This window comes from Hypanus sabinus, chromosome 18, assembly GCF_030144855.1.
Source record: "Hypanus sabinus isolate sHypSab1 chromosome 18, sHypSab1.hap1, whole genome shotgun sequence".
In the NCBI taxonomy this organism is placed as follows: domain Eukaryota; kingdom Metazoa; phylum Chordata; class Chondrichthyes; order Myliobatiformes; family Dasyatidae; genus Hypanus; species Hypanus sabinus.
The window spans coordinates 42,397,200-42,421,414 of record NC_082723.1 but is presented as its reverse complement, the minus strand read 5'-3'; the positions used below and the strand labels follow the sequence as shown (position 1 = coordinate 42,421,414).

General features: G+C 39.5%; 1 protein-coding gene across 1 annotated transcript in view; it reads right to left on the bottom strand.

Annotated features, from left to right (window-relative positions):
- Positions 1-24,215, bottom strand: part of pappaa (pregnancy-associated plasma protein A, pappalysin 1a) — a 357,796-nt gene that overhangs the window by 157,244 nt on the left and 176,337 nt on the right. The window contains exon 14 of the mRNA XM_059994294.1: positions 13,877-14,045. Coding sequence (XP_059850277.1) covers positions 13,877-14,045 — 169 coding nt within the window. The remainder of the gene's footprint in view (positions 1-13,876; positions 14,046-24,215) is intronic.

Below are 24,215 nucleotides of genomic sequence, written 5' to 3'. Positions count from 1 at the left end.
ACACCAAATGCATGAGCAATTGGTTCCTCTAAAAGCTGCTGGTGCTGGGTTCAGCTATACTGATAAGACCTTTTTTCTTCATAAAAAGTTTGCACAGTTTATTCCTCGCACTTCAATGAGTCATCTTCACAGGGGACCTCCCAATTAGGTTTTGCACATTGTTTTGTTCCGATGAAATGTTGAGACTCAGCACAATGACAGTTCTCTTTCCTTCGACACACACTGACTTGCTGAGTTTGTCTAGTACAGGGGTTCCCAACCTGGGGTGTGAGATGGAATTTCAGGGGGTGCGACAAAAAGTGGCTTGTGTCCTTGAGTGATGAGTCATCACTCAGCCAGTTGCCAGTGTGCCTTGAGAAGTGGTAGTAATGTTTCTCCCAAGCACACTCCAGTCTCCCCCTGCCCGAGTCGAGAGAGACATAAACTCACTCCAGTCTTCTGCTGCCTGAGTCAGTGTTGAGGAGTCTCATCAGTGTTACCTGGGAAATTACACCGCAGAGTTGAGGAGTCTCATCAATGTTAGCTAGAAGGTTACATCTCAGAGTTAAAAATCATCTCATAATGCCAAAATCTTTATACATCCCTAATCAACCATCGAGTAACAACTTGGCGTTAAAACCAAACCCGCAGACAGTAGATAAATTATTCAATTATAAAATTTTAAAAAGCCGCTTTTTGAAAAAAAGCAGCTGAAGTCATTCATTCATATTTGTCTCAATGTATTAAAGAAGTTTTTGAATTTCAAAGGTTTTTTTCTTGAGTCATTGATAATTTTGAATTGTGTTAGCTGAGGAGGTATCATGGTTAGCACCGAGGACTTTGAATCGTGTGATGGGAGTTCATATCTCCGGTAATCATCAGAAATAGGTGTGTAAATTCAGTAGAGAGTAGCCTAATAAGTTGTGTCGTGTCCCCGTAGCATTTCCACCTGACGATTTATCTTGGCGTAATCGCAGATAATATTGTAATTTAATATTCGAAAGCGTATCTCTCATGATACTTTGCTATAGGTGTGTCTGGTTGAGTAAAGTGGTCGTCCCTGACTTAGTCAGGTAGTTTTTCTCATATTAGTTTATATTTTTCTCTTTACCTTTAACCCTTCATCATGTCAAAAAGAAGGAAATGGAATGATGACTTTGTGTGCTTTGGTTTCACTTGCACAACAGGAAATGATGGCTTGCAAAAACCACAGTGCATTCTTTGTAGCATTGTGTTTTCCAACTCAAATCTGAAGCCATCCAAACTTCAGGAGCACTTCAAGAACAAGCATGACGGAGCTGATGTTGAAGGACATGATGTTGGGTCATTGAAAATCGAAAGAGCTTGTTTTGATTCACAAGGTACTCTTCCAAAATTAGGTTTCGTTTCAGTTGAAGAACCACTACTTCTTGCTGCATACCAAGTGGCCAAATCCAAGAAGCCCTATACAATTGCGGAAGAGCTCATCAAGCCATGTGCTTTGGAAATGGCAAAAATTATCCTGGGCAAAGAATCGCGAAAAAAATTTGAACAGGTGCCCCTATCAAATAATGTTATTCACAACCGAATCAGTGATTTGACTGAAGATATTTTGGACCAAGTCATTCCAGATGTCAGAGCGAGTCCTCTTAAAATCTCAATTCAGTTGGATGAGTCAACTGATGTCTCCAGTTGTAGTTAACTCATCATATTAGTGAGGTATGTCAATGATGGTGCTGTGAAGGAAGATTTCCTGTTTTGTAAAGATCTGAAAACAAACACAACTGCAAATGATGTGATGCAGCTGGTGAAAGACTTCTTTGCCAAACATGATTTAGATATCAAAGTCATTGGTTCTATGTGCACTGATGGGGCACCTGCAATGCTTGGAAATAAATCTGGCCTTTTTGCATTGATGAAAAAGGAGATTCCAGACTCACAATTTACCCATTGTTTTCTTCATTGGCATGCTTTGACATAAAAAACATTGCCTCCAAATTTGAAGAAAATCCTTGATACTTGTGTGAAGATCATCAACTGGATAAGGGAATGTGCTTTGAACCATCGCATCTTCAAATCATTTTGTGAGGATCTGGGAAATGAGCATTGAGTTTTGCTTTTCCACACAGAAGTCCATTGGTTGTCACAAGGACAAGATTTAACCCACTCCTTTGAACTGTAGGAAGAAATCAAAGTTTTTCTGGAGGAGCGTGAATGTGATCTGTTTGAGGCAATGGAATCACAGGAAATCGCCCAAATGCTGGCTTACTCAGCTGACATTTTCACTCGTATGAATGACCTGAGTGGTTCTCTTCAAGGAAGATGGATAAACATATTGAAGGCTTGTGAAAAGTTGAATGCCTACAAAGGAAAGTTACATCTTTGGTGTTGAATGATGGAAAGAGGCAGTCTCTCAAATTTTCCTTCACTAGAAGAGATGGTTGATAATGCTGGATCCATAACTCCTACTGTGCGTGAAGAAATTGTGGCTCATTTGGAAATGCTCTCAGAATTGTTTGATGGATATTTTGCTGCTGGAGACCTGAAGATTACAGAAGAATGGATCATGAATCCATATTCCTACAATTTGGAGAAATTGTCAGATGATGAAGAGCTGAAGGAAGATCTTATTGATTTGCAGACAAATTGAGCTCTTGAAATTCAATTTAAAAGCAAGACTTTGGAGGAGTTTTGGTGTGCTGCTCTGGATATGTTCCCAAGACTTGGTGGAAAAGCACTCTTGTGTCCTCATTCCATTTGCAACAACATACTTGTGTGAATCTGGATTCAGTTCTCTTTCGTCAATCAGGCCAAAATCTAGGAATCGCCTGAATCCATAGGCAGACCTGCAGATCGCAGTCAGCATGTAAGTTCCACGTTTTGACAGAATCATGAATGAGAAGCAGGAGCAAAGAAGTCATTGAATTTTATGTTCACAATTGGGATTGATTTTACTGTTTACAATTATCTCTGCATAAATTAGAATCTAATTGCTCAATTTATATTTTCAATTTATGTATTGAGTTAAAAGCTTATTTTTTTATGTTCAATTTGTTTGCCTGCAGTACTGTATGTAGTTCAATTTGTGGTTCAAATATTAGACATTAGACCTTCATCTTCAAGTGTGATATTACTTTTGTAGGGGGTGCAAACGTTAATCAAACATTTCCTAGGGGTGTGGGGCATAGAAAAGGTTGGGAACCACTGGTCTAGTACTTCCTGAAATCACCTCTGCTTCCTTAAAGTGCTTTGCATGTCAATGCATCAAGCATATTGAAGTCTGTGATTGCAAGTCCCACCTTACTTCATGCACACGAAAATTGCATTTCTCTTTGATGCCCCTCATTTCCCTTGTAAAGTGAATAAAGATACACTTTGAGGAACTGAAATGCCTGGATTGATGCAATTCAGGAGAATGAAAGGGTAAGCTCTCAAATCAATGCGCTTAATGGATTGAATTACCTTCTCTTATTGCAGGCAAGTACCAAGTGTGCCCACAGGTTCATATTAGCAGAGGATCGAGAGTGTTACCTCCTGGCAATCCAATGTGCAGAATGAAATGGTTGTTTCTTTCCTGTGCAGATGCAGTGTAAAGTTCTCCACTCTGTACCAATAATGTGCCTCAGTTCCAACTATAGAAAAGCACCCTCAATTCAGCAGTGTAAGTTTACTGTGGCCCCTCAGAGCAGAACTGCCAACTGGCAGTGATAGATTTTTGTACTGTAAACACAAACCCCACTAGAAAGTGGATTAAGACTGTACAAATTTCACATAAGACCAGCAGATAGAAAAGACTTTCATTGCCTTACTCTGGACTGGATTTGAATCAGAGTACTTTGGGTGAAAGGACACTATATAACACAATCCTCCACCCAACCTCTGAGATGGTTACTTTCCAAGGTCAGAATTAGAAAGAGGACAGTGAAAATATTTAAAAAGCACAATTAATTTTAAATTTCCAGAATCTGACACCATTAAAGGTCATTAGCATGAAATCAGGATGTTCTGAAATGGGGGCTACTGACATGAAATGGTTTGGCACCGATTTATAAATCACTTCATGGCTTGGTGCTGTGGCTAGTCGTACTATGCATTTGCAGTATTGTAAAACAGCTACACCTCCAGGTTGACTCAAATTCTGTGTTACATCTTGAATATGGCGGTCACAGAACGGAAGATATTTCATGTTTTTGTAAGCATAGCAAGTAATATCAGATCATTTTCTTTAGGCTGGCTGCAACTTTATGAATGTAAGCAAAGTGAAGTTTAAAAAAAAATCCCCAGGCAAATGTTGGAAACTTCTTAAACTTCAAATTTTATTTTTCTCATCTGAGCCCAATTCTGATTGTCATTTAACACTTCCCAAGAATGATATGTTCTTGGCTATATATGTATCTTGAGTCTCCTATGTTCAGCAAATAGAGAATGCTGCACTGCTGTTGTCCATTGGTACATGGACAACCTTCTTTGTAATGCATCCTCTTTCCTTCCCTCAAACTAGAAAGGATTAATGTTGACTTTATGTAACATAGGTAATAGTGAACTGGCAGCCTATGTTACACCTCCCTTATATTAAAATTCTAAGGGATATGAAATAGGCTGTGAGCTGCTCAGCACCCACATTACTTTTAATGGCATGCAAGAAACCTCTGTTCTGCATAGTACAGATCTGTAGATTAAAGTAAGGGGGAGGATTTAAAGCTCTGAAGAGGGAAGATCTTTTTAGTGCTTTCATTTGCATAAAATGGAGAAATTATTGATTGGTTCAGGATCTTGTACATGAATACATCTGTTGAGTCATATACATAAGATATCTCTCTCAGGTTAACCCATCGGACAAAAATTGTGAACTCTAAAAGTACCAAGCACTGTACAATTTGTAGAAGGCTGGAGGTGCAATGACTCTGCTGACGTTTTTTTCTGGAAATGCACTTCAAGTAGCTAAATTGTTTGCCTTCTTTATCAAGATTCTTTTAATTTTTGAACAAGGCTTAAATATTTCCTTTTTTTTTCTTCCTAATATAATTATGTTGTTTGATAATGAGTTGCCTTTTTCGATGCCTGCTCATGTTCACTTCTCCAAAGCTTGGTTTATTGTTGTGGACAACATTCCTTGAAACTGCCAGACCTTAGCAATTACTTGGATATTATGGAGGTCACATAAAAGTGTTTCGTTCTCAGTTGCTGATATTTACCTAGCTTTTGGTTATTTATTCTGGAAACAGATTTGCCACTATGGCAGACTGTGGTTTTCTTAATGACAGAAGAAATTTGATAGCAGTGATGATATCTTTCCCACAAATTAACTCTCAAGGGAGAATGAATACATAATGCCAGCCAGACCTGAAAATTAAAGCCACAAATATAACTCTTACTTAACAGTGTATACAACTATAAATTTTATCAGGGTTTTTTTTTGTGAAGAACTGTCTGAGTAGTGGATATCAGTGACTGCATTATTTATAATCTTATGAGTCACAATTACAACAATTCACCAAAAATGATCTGCATTAAAAAAGTTAAAATGTTCAAAGAAGCATTAATCAAACAAAACTTGACAGCTCTTCGTCCAATGCATTATAAGGATAGATGCTCCAAAAATTCATTAGCTGCTTTTAAGCAACAGGGTTAGAATGGAAGAGAAAATGTCAAAGTTCGAAGTTAATTTATCATTAGAGTACATATATGTCTCCATGTACAATCCTGAGATTTAGTTCCTGTGGACATGCTCAGTAAATCCATGGAATAATAACCATAATAGGATCAATGACAGCTGCACCAACGTGGATGTACAACCAGTGTGAAAAAAGATACTTGGGGTGGGAGGGGATGATGATGCTATGAGAATGGATGTGAAATTTCAGAGCATAAAGGTGCGGCTGATTGAAGACTACTGATGGTGAGAAAATAGAATTCATGTGATGCCCTAGAAGCCAAACTTGAATAAATGTAGACTTATTATTGGACTGAGGTGTGGCCAAAAAGGGTTATTCTATGAAGGAATTTGAAGTGAAGATTGAATGCATGGATAATTTTTACACTGACATTTCTTTGAGAAGGCACATAACTTTATAATTTTACTGAGACATTTTCTTGTATTATGTGCAAGTGATGTGATTTGTACTATTATGTTATTGCAAATAATTCTATATATAAGACCTTTTATAAATTCAGTACCCCTTTAAGAACTAATAACTTACTCAAGAGCTCCAAAGTATGTAGAAAGCGACCTGGAAACTGAACTATTCTGACTAAATTAAAACTTTGTTTTGGTTTGTAAAATAGTTTAGATTGTGAGAAAAATATACAGTTAAAAGAAACATTGTTTGTACACAGCCAATAAAAGAAACCCTGCACTTAATGATTTAAAGATGTGCTGTTCCTCTCTAACAGTTTTTGTGAGCGTGTCAGGGCAGTAATAAAAATGAAATATGCTCATATTTTACAAATCGAAGTCCCTCTGCTTTGAGACAGTTAAATTTGAGGAATAGTAACCTGTCACTTTGACATGCAGACAAGCAAATGTCATAACTATCTCACCTAAGGCACCGTTGTACATGTTAACTTTTGAGTGTGGACGTGTAACCAGGAGGGGACAACCTTCCCTTGATGGTGTCTCTCAGCTAAATATAGAGACCTGCATGTTACTGTACTCAAAGCCTAATGTTTTAGCATTGCCACTGACAGTAGGTTTGAAAATCAAGCCTTGTGGCCCCATTCCCTGATGACCATCATCTTGGCACCATAAGTGACTTTGTACTCATTTCCTCTTATAAACAGAACTTCATGCTGTAGTTGAGGCATTCAACTTGAATGGATTCTTTTAGTTTAAAATGGAAATCTATCTGTACTGAATCTAAAATATCCTCTACATCAATAGTCTTACCACATGTAAGAATGCCCTGGTTCAGTTTATGTCTGGCTCTATAATTTATTATTATTATTATTATTATTATTTTCTTCAGAAATAATGAACGTTGTGAAATACAAGAGCCACATCATGAAAGTTGTTGTGTACTAGATCTGTTATCAGTCAGCAAACTATTCCTTTAAATGCTTTGCTTTGCTCAATCTGTTTTTGTAATAAAGAAGCCCAGTGGATTGCAAAGGCAGGATTCACACAAGCATAGCTTGCACATGCTCAGTTCAACCCCAGAAAATTCCCTGTGGAGAAATTGAGGCCTACACCAAAACATTTATCTTAATTAGCTACAGTCGGGTTTGAAATGACTGGTGACCCTGAGTGTTAATGTCTTTTGGAAAGCACTAATTCATATTTCCCTTTCCTCCGTGTTTTATAGCCTTTGAATACATTAATTTTAATAGATAGTAACAAAATCTGTTTTCTTTGTAATCCTGCGGAGAGAACATCTCACAGTTATAGTTACTCATGGACAGTTATTGTTTCTGAAATAGTGACACAATGGAGAATCCTCACCAGTCAGCTTTAATTTTGGGCTCTGCTTTCGTAACCCATGTTGTATTCCACAAATGTCGACAACAGTCCGCCTCACTAGAATTCCCAAAAATTCTAGTGACTCAAGTCACGAGTGAGGTTATCATTGTCGGTGTAGCATGGAATTATGGGTGGGGCTTCTTCTACCTCATGAGGGTGTTCCAGAGCAGAGATTCCCAACCTTTTTTCATGTCTTGGACCATTAAGGAAGGGGTCCATGGACACCAGGTTGGGAACCCCTGTTCGAGGAGGACCTACTGGGAGTGTCATTCTCAGATAAGTTTTGATTAATTAAGCAGTTCATGAAGACAACAAAATCCTGGGCCCTACAATTTCATACAACATATTGGGTCCTTAGATTATTTAAGAGGAATCTATCCACGATTTGACCCTTGTCAGTCACTGCCAGATTAGGGAAATTATAAATGGATTATAAAATGTCTATCTCAATGTCTATGAATGGGCAGTCAAATTTTCCATGCAAAATTAACAAGGCCTGTTCAATATTACACTGTTAAATCTATGTGCCTCACCTGATATCTGTTATTCATGTGTGAGCTTGAAGAGTGAATATTTAATATGGTGGACATCTTTGACTAACACCTGTCAAAGATGCACGTGGCATTTAACCATCCGCATCACAGCTTTTGACGTTAAACTCAGAGTTTTCTGAGGAAAAATATATCATGGCAACTATTAATCCACTAAATACAGCTCATTCAATTACTTCCTACCTTTAAGAAATTAATATTTAATTCACAGGCTATCAAATTCTATATGTGTGCTTGTGATGATTAGAAATATAATGACCATAGTACAATAGAGACTGGAGGATTTTGGAAGCTTGTGAATGAGACAGATTTCTGTTCTTTTACTTAATGGTCTTGTATACAGCCTACTCCTAGACTTACTGCCCACCATGCTTACTTGCACTAATTTATTACAGATTGAGAAGACTGGATGACCCTTGTACCCAAGCAGTGTCTCAAGTGATGCACTGGCTTGGCCTCAAGTTACATAACCTAAGGCCTACCCTTCAGAATATAATGATGAGTTATTGGCAGCCCAACGCGGTCAGAGGTCTTGAAATTATTTTTAAATATCCTTGACAATCAAAGTCATTCAAAAACAGTCAAGTGTGTTTATTTAATTATTTTAAACCTACATGAAAAATGAAAGCATCCTAAAGTGTTAATCATGAAAGCATTAAAACAGTAAGAGTGGAGGTTAGGATGAGAGTAGACTTCATTAAATTGGATTGCAGGGGAGATTGATGGGATGGAGTTTTCCTTTGCTCTTAATTGAGATGTTTGCACAAGATAAGGTAAAATAAAATTGGTGACCATTTTACCTTTTCAATGACCTCCTCGTGCTGACCTGAAGTGAAGCCATAGAATCTGTGCAGGACACTAGTACTCTACTAATGAACTCAAGCAAGGAACCCAGAGGCAAAGCAGGAGGATGGACACAGTTTGACCTCCAGCTTTTCCCTCACCTCTGCCCATGAGCAAGCAGGCACAGAAATCTGAGAAAGGCTAAAGAGCAGCAGCCATCTGCACACAGCTTCCAACCAAGTACTGTGTATTTCTCTTTATAGAATCAGATGGGGGAGGAAGCACTTCTCCAGAACTCAGTATAAAATTATTGATTGCTGTATTTGGGTAACAAATGTCAAAAAAGCAGACTTAATTTTCTCAGTGAATGCAACCTGGCAGATGAATGAACCTCACGGGAATATTAGACCCACTGTATTTCACTTAATGTGAAAAAAAATACCCTTTGTTTCATTTCTGTCAACTGATGCCGGATCAAAGGGCTAAAGCACCTTGTGCTCTATACTGTACAAATCTGTGGACTCAAGTGGAATCAGAATGAAAATCAGGTTTGTTATCACCAGCATGTGTCATGAAACTTATTAACTTAGCAGCAGCAGTTCAATGCAATACATAATATAGATAAATAAATAAATCTATCAATTACATTGAACCTATATCTATCAATTACATCAATGTAATCTATCAATTACATCAACCTATATTGAATAGATTAAAAATTGTGCAAAAAACAGTAAGAATAGAAAGTGAGGTAGTGTTCAGGGATTCAATGTCCATTTAGGAATCAGATGGCAGAGGGGAAGAAGCTGTTCCTGAATTGCTGAGTGTGTGCTTTCAGGCTTCTGTATCTCCTACCTGATGGTAACAGTGAGAAAAGGGCATGCCCTGGGTGCTGGAGGTCCTTAATAATGAATACTGCCTTTCTGAGATACCACTCCCTGAAGATGTCCTGGGCAGTTTGTACGCTAGTACCCAAGATGGTACTGTACACATACTGTACGACCCTCTGCAGCTTCTTTCGGTACTGTGAAGTAGCACTCCTCCCCCACTCCCATACCAGACCCTCAAACCTCATACCAGACAGTGATGCAGCCTATCAGAATGCTCTCCACGGTACAACTTTAGAAGTTTTTGAGTGTATTTCTTGACATAACAAATCACTTTAAACTCCTGATGAACTATAGTCACTGCCATGCCTTCTTTATAACTACATCGATATATTGGAACCAGGTTAGATCCTCAGAGAACTTGACACCCAGGAACGTGAAGCTGCTCACTCTCTCCACTTCTGATCCCTTTATGAGGATTAGTATGTGTTCCTTCATCTTACCCTTCCTGAAGTCCACAATCTTACTGACATTGTGTGCCAGGTTGTTGCTGTGACACTATTCCACTAGTTGCTCCTGTATGTCCTGTATCACCACCTGAGATCCTACCAACAATGGCTGTATCATCAGCACATTTATAGATGGTATTTGAGCTATGCCTAGCCACACATTCATAGGTATAAAGAGTGTAGAGTAGTAGTGTAAGGACACTGAGGTGCACCAATGTTGATCATCAGTGAGGAGGAGATATTGTCACCAATCCACACAGATTGAGGTCTTCCGGTTAGGAAGTCGAGGATCCAATTACAGAGGGAGGTACAGAGGCCCAGGTTCTGTAACTTCTCAATCAGGATTGTGGGAATGATGGTATTAAATGCTGAGCTATAGTCGATGAACAGCATCCTGACGTAGGTGTTTGTGTTGTCCAGGTGGTCTAAAGCTGTGTGAAGAGCCATTGAGATTGCATCTGCCATTACAAGGTATGTTACATATCTCTTATGTTACACGATAGCATCAGACTTGAGGAAGGAAGTTACCCGAGTGCTATCATATGTTTCTTTTGAACCTAACACCTTGCAACTGTTTAATCCAACGCCTTTGGGTTTTGTGATATTTTAGCATCAATGCACTCTTCTCTGCAAGAGTACGTTGGTGAATTTTGGAACAATTTGCTGCCCCTTATCAGGACAGAAAAATGATTAGGTTGCATTTCACCACAAAGATCCAAAGTGCAAGTCAGAGCAACTGAAAACAAGAACCTGATTTGTTTAGTATGCTCACAGCTGCCTTCAGTTGGCAGTTTCGACACTGTTTTAAGAAATATGCCAACTTACAACAGCTGTGAGCTGACTTGTTCTGGGACCCAGGAGTAAAATATGAGAAGTTAATATTTTCGTTCAGGGTGCATGTAAGTTATGTTTTAGAAACAAGTGGTATCATGTAACAAGTTCTTGGATGTGAACATACAAAACTGAAAGGCAGGAAAACCGTAAATGACATAATCCAGATAATAACAAAATAGTTCCATCCTCTGTCCTCCTTCCTCACCCGTTTCTACAGCCATGTCATCTCTTGCCCGAGCTAACCAAAAAGGGTAAAAAAAAATCTTGGGCAGACGAGGAAGTGGAGTAGCGAATGGAACTGTTGCCTGACAGCACTGGAGATCCAAGTTCAGTCGTGACCTTGGGTGCAGACTGTGCAGAGCCCACGCATTCTCTCTGTGACTCTGTGTGATTGTTCCAGATGCTTCAGTTTCCTTTTACATCACTAAAACATGCTAGGTTAATTGACCAATATAAATTGTCCCTAGTGTGTCAGTGATTGATTTAATATACGGAGGATAAAAATATTGGATCAAAGTAAGATTAGGGCAGCTGGCTGGTTGATATTCAGTACAGCCTTGATGGGTGAAATGGCCTGTTTCAGAACTGCATTTCTCAATGACTTTCAATTAAGTTGCCTCACTGCCCTGTTTCTCAAGTCAAGTCAAGTCACTTTTTATTGTCATTTCGACCATAACTGCTGGTACAGTACACAGTAAAAACAAGACAACGTTTTTCAGGACCATGGTGTTACATGACACAGTACAAAAACTAGACTGAGCTATATAAAAAACAACACAGAAAAAAAACTACGCTAGACTACAGACCTACCTAGGACTGCATAAAGTGCACAAAACAGGCATTACAATAAATAATAAACAAGACCATAGGGCAGTATGGTGTCAGTCCAGGCCCTGGGTATTGAGGAGTCTGATAGCTTGGGGGAAGAAACTGTTACATAGTCTGGTCATGAGAGCCTGAATGCTTCGGTGCCTTTTCCCAGATGGCAGGGGGGAGAAGAGTTTGTATGAGGGGTGCGTGGGGTCCTTCATAATGCTGTTTGCTTTGTGGATGCAGTGTGTAGTGTAAATGCCCATAATGGCGGGAAGAGAGACCCCGATGATCTTCTCAGCTGACCTCACTATCTTGCGATCTGAGATGGTACAATTTCTGAACTAGGCAGTGCTGCAGCTGCTCAGGATGCTCTCAATACAGCCTCTGTAGAATGTGATGAGGATGGGGGGGGGGGGGGAGATGGACTTTCCTCAGCCTTCGCAGAAAGCAGAGATGCTGCTGGGCTTTCTTTGCTATGGAGCTGGTGTTGAGGGACCAGGTGAGATTCTCCGCCAGGTGAACACCAAGTTCTGCCACTACTTCCAGGATTTCGAACCTAATACATGAATTCCCCAGGCTTTAAAAGATCAACTTTCTCCTAGACGCTCTGGAGTGGTTTTTTTTAATCTTCCCATGAGCAACTTACTGCTTTGCCATGGCAACACGAGAGCTGATGCTGTAATCTGAAGGAAAACAAACTGCTGAAGTAATTCAGTGGATCAGTGGATTCAGTAGAAGGGAGTGGACTGTCAAGGTTTGGGTTGGGACATGTTATCTGGACTGGGTCCCTGAATCACTCTACATGAACGGTTTCAACCTGGAAAATCAACTGTCCATTTTCCTCTCCAGATGTTGCCAGACACGCTGATTTCCTCCAGCAGTTTGTTTATTGTTTTCCTGTGCAAGGTGGTACTTGAAAAATGGTCATCAAAAAACCCTCCCACAGGCAGTCAAACTGCTAAATAGCTGCTCTACCTGACTCTGTTTTGGACACTTTTAACTTGCACAGGACACTTATAACTTGATTTTAACTGACATGTGGCTGTTGCGTTTTATTATTTATTGTTGTGTTCATTATTTAGTGTCGCGTTTGTTAAGTTACAATTGTACTGCTCCTGGAAAAAGCTGTCTCATTCTGACCTGCAGAGCTGATGTACGGTTAGAATGACAATACAGTGTTTGAATCTGAATCTGCATCTAACTGGGAAATTTGAAAGTCCACCCAATAAGAATTCTGTAACCCAAAGATTTTATGAATTTAAGCGCTACTTAGTTTGGTATGTATAATCAATTTTACGTCATTGTTTCTGATGTTTGCATGTGCAAGGAAAAATTTAAAACAGGACTCGATCCGATAATAAACCAATCCTTCCTGTTAATTTTTCCCTGGTTTCCACTGAGAAACATAGAAAACCTACAAATCTTAATGTATTATTGTACTCAATTTTACACTTTATGAATGGTTTATAGATTAATTGCTGTATAAATAGTAATATCTAAATACTTTGCTAAGAAATTTGCAGTTCAAGAATCCTCCTGTCTGGCCAATGAACACTGCTTACAAACTTCAACCCAATAGAACTGAGTTTCATCATGCAGTGTCCTAATTAAATCCTGTGTTTCAGGTCAGATCAGAGGGCATTTTCACATGATACATCTTTGAAACAAATAATGAGGATTATAATCAATACTAAGTGGATAACAGACTGTGAAACTGGTAAATAGATCAGAATGGTATCTCTGGAGAAGCTACAGTAAGGTGAGAACATTCAATCCTTATGGGAATGTTGGAACTGATTCCAGCTTCTTAATTGCCTCGTAGAACCAGGTACTATCTTGAAGCGTTCTGTTTGTCATCGAGCAGCAATGTTAAGAAACAACAAATAAGTTACGCCTTCTACCCGGGGGCTGCAGTTTCTTCTTAACATCTGGCATTCACAATAAATGATGTCTGCAATGCCAGCTTTAGCTTCCTACACCCAGTACTGTAATTTCCAAAGCTTTTCCTTTGAAATATTAAATGTAGTCTAAATTGAGATGAGATAAACAATCCTTACAGAATCAAGACGTTAGAGAAATAGCCAAGTGCAGTATTAGAATTTCTTGTTGTTGACCATCCCGAAAATATAAAGATTATCAACTAACCTGGCGTTTAGAGGTCTCTTCGTCTCTTCGCTGGTGAAGCACGTAGCCGTCTTTGCAGGACACAGTGCATTGGTCCCCATTGTAGTGCCCAGCACCTGTGCAGTTCAGTATTGCATTTTGAAGTCTGAGCTCTTGACAGTCAGTGGCTTCACACGAATAGTGGACACAGCTGAAAGAGAGAAAGAAGAGATGGATTGGACTTGCTTTTCCTCTTCCTATATCCTCCATATGCTTTAATGAACCTATAGTAGATGGTTAGTGATGGTTCACATTGACAATGGCATTGTCTGAACCATATGACTTTGTTTCCCTGTTAACACCAGATTGCCTGCATCCAAACAGGTATGCAAATAGATCAAAGCTGTAGGTGAACCTTTTAGATGATAAAAGCTTCCAAATAATTTGAACTAAACATACTATTATAGTTAAATTAGGATGAAACAAGATACAGAATTTGCCATAAATTGTGCAGCAGTTTGTGCGTCAAGGATTCAACTTACTGAGAATGCCATTTTGGGTTTTAACAGTTCTATTATTTATTTCCCAGCTGCTTAGAATGTGCACAAAATCTTGTAATGCAGAACATGAAAATTGATTGTTGAAAAGTAAAGGTCACAGAGTCCATTTGTTCCTTTTTTTTTGCATTTTCAGCAGAAAATATGGGCAGTAAATTTATACATCAGAAGATATAGATCAACACCTGCATCATTAATAAATGTGAAGTGAGCTCAATCATTTTCTTTCCACACAACACCCACTGACATTTATTGCCCATCCTTTATTACTCTGGAACTGAGTGACATGTTATGCCATTTCAAAGTCCAGTGCAAATCCTGAGGAATCTTAGCAAGCTAACTATTAGAACCTGTTGGGTATTCAACAACGAAATCTCTGGCCGAGGTTAGCTAGTGAATTTGTTGCTTTGGTGTTTGTGAAGCTGACTGGCACCTCAACTGAAGGTCCACAAGCATCAACATCGAGGTAATTTATCACATGGGGAAAAACAGAAGATAAACTTCCCTATCTAGTTTTCTGAGGAGGAATCTCCTTCAAAGGAAGTCCAGCTTGGGAGTAGGGTGGGCTTTAATAAGGTTTTACAATATTGCCTACAATTGTTCATCTTGTTCTAATTAAGCATTAGATCCCCACTGATGTGAGGGTTTGGTGTATGTATTATTATCCTCTTTCAGAATTCTATAGCTAGTTACTCCCTGCTACGTCACTGGCATATAAAGCACCAATGAAAGTCCACTATCTCTGTTTCTCCTTGCCCATCTTCTCTATGGTGCTCCAGGTGTGGTTCAGGGTTCTCATTTCTGACTGGATGGAACCATGCCAAGCATTAATGCGGTGTTCATCATTACAAGATTTTGGTCCCCTGCGTTTCCTCCAACCCTCAAGGGTCCACTGATGTCCTGTCTTGATGATGGAGTTGGCCTCTTTTCTCATCACGTGCCCAATCCATCTCCAACATTTCCTCATGATGATTGTAGCCAGTGTCTTGGTGACACTGTAGGAGTAAGGCCAGGTTGGAGATCTTTCTTGGCTAGAAAATAAGGAGGTTCTTCTGGAGGCTCATGGTGTAGAATGACAACAGCTTGGCAAGGTTGTTCTCTGCCATGTTACCAGCATTCTGACCTGTACAAGAGTGTGGAGAGAACACAGCTCTAGTACAGCTTCACCTTGGTGTATATGAGGTGTCCAAATTACTCACTCAAATGATACTTGATACAGACTTAAAGTCATAAGATTTTTAGTGAGTGTATAAGATGGGAAATAATGAATATATCTTTGCATTGATTCATTTATTGCTCAGTGGGAGCATCTGATGTTGATGTCATTATTTGGAATTTGGAATTTGCAGATACCACATTCCATTAAATAGATGCGTATTAGGACATAAGCAGGGTTACAATTTCCACCCTAACATGGGGCCACTTAGTGCAATTTCTGGGTACCTACACAGCCAGACCAATCCAGAGCAAACTTCGATATAAAGGCAGCTTTCCTTTAAATAGTTCAGTAAGGATCCCTGTTAGATTCTATGGCTATTATAAGAATGTGAGCTTTACATTTTCATTTTCATTTTAAAAATCTAGATAACTCAAGTGCACAAACAGAACAGCTTTGGATATTGTGCATTTTAATATAGAAAGCTGCAAATAACTATTTCTGATGAAAAATCCCAAAGGAATTTTCCCAGTTTTCAACCTAAATTACTTCTGGAGTCTATAAAACTTATCAAATATTCCAACAGGTTTGTATTCTTGCAAGATCTCTGAAAGTAATCCTAACATATCCCGGGGATCGTTCAATCATTTGCCTTTTTCTTTCACAGTCTACTGTTTTTTTTTCATGATTTTCAGTTTAGCATTTCACACTGCTTAATTATTAGTCATCTAGACAGTGTTTTTTAAAAAATATTTGACCTACTTTCCAATCCTACACAGTTCTATTGTACTCCGCATATCCCAGATGCCTAGGTGTTTATTCCGTTCCAAATTTCTGATTCAAGGGGATATTCACCATGTTACCACATTGTCTCCTAGAAATCTGGAGGCTTGAAGAAAACTGAGTGGACAAGAAAGGTTCCTCTGATATTTCACTCTTACTGACTGTCAATATAAATATTGCGCTGTGAGTTAATGTGTTGAGACTTCAGAATTTTGGTCAATTGTGTATATTGCATTAGAACATGTCACTATTGACTTTGATTAAAATGCACAGAACAACTGCAGAAAATTACCACAACAGCTGACCTTCTCAATACATCTTATCTTGGCTTACAAGTCCTTGGATATCACCTGGTCATTTCATCTTCTTTCTAGCATAGCTCTCGCTGTGCAACTGCTTTCTGAAAAAGTGGAAGTTTTATATATTTGCCACACCAGTTTAGTGCTTTGAGAGAAATGCTTTCTTCATCTTGCTGAATTATCAAAGTATCAACTTTGTCTAACACAGGCATGGGCAAACTTCGGCCCGCGGGCCATATGCGGCCCGTTAAGCTTTTTAATCCGGCCCGCAGAACTTGATGAAATTATATTAATAAACCTTGTTAACGTTTTCCCCCCGCAATTCTGGCATTTTCCCAATAGATGACGCACTCTATATACATTGACCTTTGTTGAGGTGCAGCGTATTACTCCACATTTGCGCTTTACTTTGTGACCTTGTGGCGACCCATTTCCTGGCACATCCGAACCGGCTCACAATTAGCCAGCGTTCCGGCTAAGGGAGATAGCCTGCGGGGATTTGCGAGCACAGAGCTCCGCATATTGGCGCGCTCTCACTGTTCTGTCATTGTGCGGGTCGTTGTTGAGTTTTGGCACGGGGGACAATTGAATAAGAAGGAGCAGGACAAGTAGACCTGCATCTCCTACCATTTTTGAAATAAAGACAGTCAGGAGGAGAGTGATGATGATGATAATATCTTGAAGGATAACAGAATTTTCAGTGCTTTAAAATAATAACTTACTATTAAAAAAAGCTGTATTTTATTCATTTAATTTTCAGTGTTTTAAAAGACATTTCAATAAATAGCTAAATACCATGGGACTTCAAAAACAGATATTTTGTTGTAATGCATTTGTTCATTTTCAATTGAAATTAAAGCATATGTTTTCTACATATCCCATGATATTTTATTTTCTCTTATGAGGTGTATTACCAAAACACTCCGTCCATCTGCTCCTGGTCCGGCCCCCCTGTCAAATTTTAGAACCCTTTGTGGCCCTCAAGTCAAAAAGTTTGCCCACCCCTGGTCTAACAGAAGCCTGGAGTAAAAGATTCACTGAAACGTGCTCACATGATCCATGTGCCAAGTTATTGGAAGGAAAGGGTGCAATGTTTTCTGAGATTGTTGTATATTCTGTATTCCATATTTAGGGAGAACATAAGACATAGGAGCAGAATTAGGCCATTCAGCCCATCGAGTCTTCTGTGACATTCGATCATGGCTGATTTATTATTCCCCTTAATGCTATTTCTAATGCCTTCTCCTGTAGTCTTTGACGCTTTTACAATTCAAGAGCCTATCAATCTCTGTGTTAAGTACACCTAATGACTTAACCTCCAGAGCCACCTGTGGCAATGAATTCCATGGATTCACCACAGTCTGGCTAAAGAAATTCCTCCTCATCTGCGTCCTAAAGGGACATCCTTCTAGTCTGAGGCTGTGCTCTCTTGTCCTAGAGTATCCGATGAATGGAAACAGCCTCTCCATGTCTACTATGTCAAGGTCTTTCAATATATGGTAGGGTGCAAAGAGATTGAGTCCCCTTCCATTCCATTAAACTCCAGTGGGTACAGGCCCAGAGCCATAAACAGTTCTGCTACATTAACCCTTAAGTTCCTGGGATCATTCATGTAAACCTCCTTTCAAGTGTTTAAAGCTTCAAAAGTTCATTTTATTATCTAAGTATGTATACAGTATACAACTCTGAGAACCTTCTCCTCTGCCAGCACACCCTTTCTTAGATACGGAGCCCATAACCTCTGATAATTATGGAATAGATTAGGGGTCACCAACCTTTTTTGCACCACGGACAGGTTTAATATTGATAATATTCTTGCGGACCGGCCGATGGTGGTGGGGGCAGGAGATGGGGGTGTTAATCATGACCGTAATATAGGTGATAAATCAACTATAAGTCACTTATTAGTGGTTAATGCACTCAATTTTGTTTCTAAAAGAGTTTATCTAACGACTTTAATATTAAACACAGTGCATATTTTCCTCACATGAACATAGTGATAAGTCAATTATAACTCACTTATAAGTCAATAGCACAGTAACATTTTAAGTAACATTTGGATATTAAACACACAGTGCATATTTTCCTTGTATGAACATATAAAATCATTGCAACACACCAGTGAGAGCACAAGGTAAGGGCCCGAGGTCCCCATCCCGGTGCTGTGGCTGTCGCAGTCCGGAGAGAGCGACCGACCGAGTGAGGAGTTTGACAGGGCATGCACCCACCCCCCCTTGTAGGAAGGTAGGATCTATCGGCTGACAAAAGTTCGGCTTGAGGGATGACTTTCAGTAGATCGCAGCGCGGTAGCTGCTCTGCTACTTACAAAGCCCTGAGCCTGAATTAGGTCGTCTGCGAATATCTTAGTACCTGGTTCCCCATGAACATTTGGTGTGCTGAACAGGTTTAGAGGCGGCACCCATCTGTCTGCGCTCCAGGAAACAGGTTGCCGGTTACCCGAGGCCAACCTGTGAGCCCTGGCGCGAGGGTATCACTGCTTTGAAGCGACTGATGACCACGCGTGGGTAATGACTCCGTGTGCGTAAAGACCTCACGAGCGTTCAAGTTCAACAGTGGGCGTGACAGGGAATGAGGAAAGGTGCAGCTGACTCAAATCGTTTCATATCGACAGATCATATTATTTCCTCGCAGCCTGGTAGCACATGCTTCGCGGCCAGGTACCGGTCCGCGGCCCGATGATTGGGGACCACTGTTCTTTACCATCCATGATGCCATCTACTTTGGAGGCATAAGCAAACTTACTAATCAGGCCACCAATATTCTCTCCCAAATCACTAATATAAATGAAAAATAATAAAGGACCCAGCACCAATCCAGAAAACGCAAACAAAATGCTGGAGGAATTCCGCAGATCAGGTCGCATCTATGGAAATGAATAAGCAGAGCAGTTCATCAGAACGGGAAAGGAAGGGGGAGGATGCGAGAATAAGAGGGTGGGTGGGGGAAAGAAGTGCAAGCTAATTTGTGATAGGTGGAGCCATGCTGATGGGGGAGGGGTGATGAAGTAAGAAGCCAGGAGGTGATAGGTGGAAAAGGTAAGGGGATGGAGAAGTAGGGATCTGTTAGGAAAGGAGAGTGTACCATGGGAGGAGGAGAAGGAGGAGAGGCATCAAGTGGAGGTGAGGAGAAGAAGTAAGGGGAAGGGCCAGAGAGAGGAATTGAAGAAGAGTAAAGAGCGAGGGGTAAAATTACAGTACTTTGGAGAAATTGATGTTCATGCCATTGCGTTGGAGGCTACCTACATGGAATATAATGTCTTGCTTCTCCAACCTGAAAGTGGCCTCATCGAAGGAGGCCATTGTCCAACATGTTGGAATGGGAATGGGGATATGAATTGAAATGGTTGGCCATCGGAATATCTTGCAGATGGACCGAAGGTGCTTGACAAAATGGTCCTCAAATCTACGTCAGGTCTAGCCTCTGCAGTGTGGGCAAACTTCAAAGCAACTTCGCAGTGCAGCAGCAAATCATAAGTCATACACACCGGCACTAATCCCTCTGCAGCACATCAGGCTTAACCTAACATAAGGCTTAACAATTGGCAGAGCTTACTAAGCAAAATTATTTTATCCTATTTTCCGTTTGGATTATTTAGGTCTCACCTGCTGTCCCTTAGAAGTATAATCTCTACTACACACTACCCCCCGCCGCCCCACCGCCGTGAGAGTACCAGGACTTGTATATACCACGGTATGTCGTCTTCCTGTCAGCTTGAACCAGTCTGATCACTTTCCTCTGCCTTTCGCATTAGAAGGTATTTTTGCCCACAGAACTACTTTTTTTTACACCATTCTCTATAAACTCCTGAGATTATTGTGTGTGAAGATTGCAGCTGATCAGTGGTTTCTGAGATACTCAACCACTCTGTCTGGCACCAACATTCATTCTCCGCTCAATTTCCTCCCCATTCTGAGGTTTGGTCTGAACAACAACTGAACCTCTTGACCAAGTCTGCATGCTTTTATGCATGACGTTGGCTGATTAGATATTTGCATTACTGAGCAGGTGGGGGAAATGGTTCATCTTTTGGGGTAATGCTACAATGGAAAGAAATAGATGGAATAATCAGGAAATGTTTATTAAGCAGAGCTGTATTGCCTTTCCAAAAGTGAAAAAGCTGTAAGGAAAAGGGAAGTCTGGGGGAAATTAAAATACTGTACTCTGAGGCTGCAGAAGGGAATAAATTAGTTTGGGAGAGGATTCTATGAAACTGTAATTCAGTGATAGATGAAGAACACAAAGGCCACAGGAATTTTGGGTTATAGCGAATTTAAGAGGATATAGAGTAGAAAATTAGGAAAAGTACTGAGCACAACATTATCAGTAACATTTATACCCAAACACAATACCAAGATCTTTTAAAACAATTCAACAATTAATCATGAAATATAGCTTATAAGAAAATCCACAAACACACTTAATTTGTCACATCTTCCAAACACGAGGGAGATATGCAAAAAGCAAATGATAGAATAAAACTTGTGTTATATTGGTCAGCAAAATCCTCCAAATAGTCAACGTCACACAATACAATCAGAGGACGAGGCACTGTCATTCAGCAGTGCACAGAACAACATAAAATAGGCTTGCAGCCAAGCAGATTTCCAGAATAGAATACAATACTGCAGAAAATAGATGAGGCTTATAAATAACAAGAACGAACCACAAACCAAACAAAATCTGTGGTGATTTAATAGACGTCAAACCACTACACTGGTCCAGCAGGGGTATGTCTGGAATCTTTACACAAGAACCAAAAGCTACTGAATTTCTTTCAGATTTACTGAGCTAAGAACACTGCTGGTGGACGTCAAGTCAAGCAGCCCAGAAGGCCCTAAATTCACTCGATAGCGTTAGCTAAGGAGCAATTCCAATGCGTCAATGGAGCACATATGAAAGGTTAGGAATGATGCAAAAATATACAATAGAATGAAAGTATTCAAATTCTGCTTGCAATACATACGTTACAGGGCACAACAGAGAGTCATACAACAGAAACGAGCACCTTCAGCCCACCAAGTCTTCTCTAGCATCAAATACCTACTTATGATAATTTTACTTGAATTGCTTTTAGTTTTCTCCACATTTCTATCAGATGCCTAGAGATTTTACCACTCATCAACACACCAGGGACAATTTCAAGTGGCCAGTTAACCTGTGAATCTAGACGCCTTTGGGATGTGGGAGGAATTGCCAGCACTCAGAGTAAACCCATGCAGTCACAGGGAGAATATGTAAAACTCCATGCCGACTGCACCAGAGATCAGAATTGGACCAGGTCATTGGACATGTGATGCAACAGTTCTACTAACTATGTTACTGTACCACTAACATTAAAAGCTATAAAATGCAAAGAAAGCAAACTTCTCGATCTACTGTTTTTGTTCTGGTATAATGCTTAAGAAACCAAATTTCCACTTGTTTAGAAAAATCTTTTAAAAAACTGCTGATGTTGAATATCTGAAATAAAAACAGAAGATCGTGGAAACACTCAGCTGGTCAGGCAGCATCTGTGGGAAAAGAAACTGTTAAATTATGTTCTTTCTTGCGCTGTTCTGATGATGATTCCAAGATCTAAAACATTTACTGGTTCTCTTTCCCCAGATACATGCTGAGTGTTTCTATTCCATTTGTTTTAGCGCAGCATTGTTGAAAATAACAGCTTTTTCCAAAGTAAAAAAAACTGGATCGGTCCAGAAAGGTTTAAAAAAGTAATTACAATAAATTATACTACAGGGTTTAAATTTTTTAAGATTAAAAAAATTGCGGAACTGGAGCCAAATTTGTAAAGAGTGCTTAACCACAGGATATAGGTTTAAGTTAGCAACTTTAGCTAATTGTACAGGTAGAGCAACTCTTAATAATGAAGTTAAGTAAAACTGTCTCACAGCTCTCAGTTCCAGGTCTACCCAAATTGGCCGATTGTTTCTATCACTCCAATATAACCAAAAGGACATATATCGCAAATTAACAGCCCAATAATACATTCTTAGATTGGGCAAAGCGAGACCTCCATCCTTTTTCAACTTTTCTCCTTTAGTGGACTATGAAGTACTCATTTAGTAGATGGAGCCCACTTATCTTTTCACTTGTTGGTTGTATTCATGTAGTTAAAATGACGATTTTACCAAAATTTTTATATTTATTTCAGAATATTCCTGTTTTTTTGACTAAGAAGTTTTTTGATCGGATTGATTCTTTTATTCTATCTTTTATTTGGGATAATAAAAGACCAAGAATTATTGAATGCCATTTACAAATAACAGCTTTTTATTAAAATATTTCCTCATCATTCCATTCAAAGGTTATCCAGACTGAATCTTAAAATGGTGCACCTGCATCATTCTTATCTATAAACAAAGCCGATGAGAATTAGCACATGATTTGCAAGACCTCACAAATAAGTTTAACTCTTGTGGATGTAGTTTGCTCCAAGGGTCCCTGGATAATGATGTATATGGCTCCTGAGGTTAACTAGCTTGGTGCCTTTAGATTTGCACAGGTTAATCACAAACTAGATAGTATTTCTGTTACTAGGTGAAATGAATGGGCAACTGAGAATCAATGTACAAATCTGGATATGACTAAACATACCAGGGTAACCAAACATTGATAGGAAGTGTTCTCTAGCTTGTTGCTTATATACTCATTAGCCACTTAATTGGGTACCTCTTGTACTTAATTAACTGGCTACTGAGTGCATATTCATGGTCTTCTGTTGCTGTCGTCCATTACTTCAAGGTTCAATGTGTTGCGCATGCAGAGGTGCTCTTCTGCACACGACTGTTGCAACACATGGTTATCTGAGTTACTGTCAACTTCCTGTCAAGTGGAACTAGTCTGGCCATTCTTCTCTGACCTATTTCATTAATGAAACATTTTCATGCCAGAACTGTTGCTCTTTGGATGTTTTTCTTATTTCACACACCATTCTCTGTGAACTCTAGAGACTGTTGTGTGTGAAAATCCAGGAGATCGGCGGTTTCTGAGAAAAAGACCCTGATGGGAGTTATATACCAGCACCCGAACAGTAGGCAGGATATGAGATATAGATTTCAACAGAAAATAGAGAAAGCATGTAATAAGGGCAATGTTGCGAAGGTCATGTAAGATTTCATTATACAAGTAGAGTGAGAAAATCTGGATGATGCTGAATTACAAGAGAAGGAATTTGTTGAGTGCTATGAGATGGCATTTTAAAGTAGCTTGTGGTTGAGCCCACTAGGGGAAAAGCAATTTTGGATTGGGCGCTATGTAATGAACCAGAATTCATTAAGGAACTTAAGGTAGAGGAACCCTTAGGAGGCATTGATCATAATATGATAGAATTCGGCCTGCAGTTTAAGAAGAAGAAAATAAAGCCCATTACAGTGGAATAAAGGGAATTACGGAGGGTATGAGTGAGGATCTAGCCAAATTTGATTGCAAGGGGACACTAGCAGGGATAATGACAGAACAGCAATGGCTGAAGTTTCTGAGAACAATTCAGAAAGCCAGGTTAGATACATTCCAAAGCAGAAGAGATATTCTAAAGGGAGGATGACGTGGCTGTGAAGGGAAGTTAA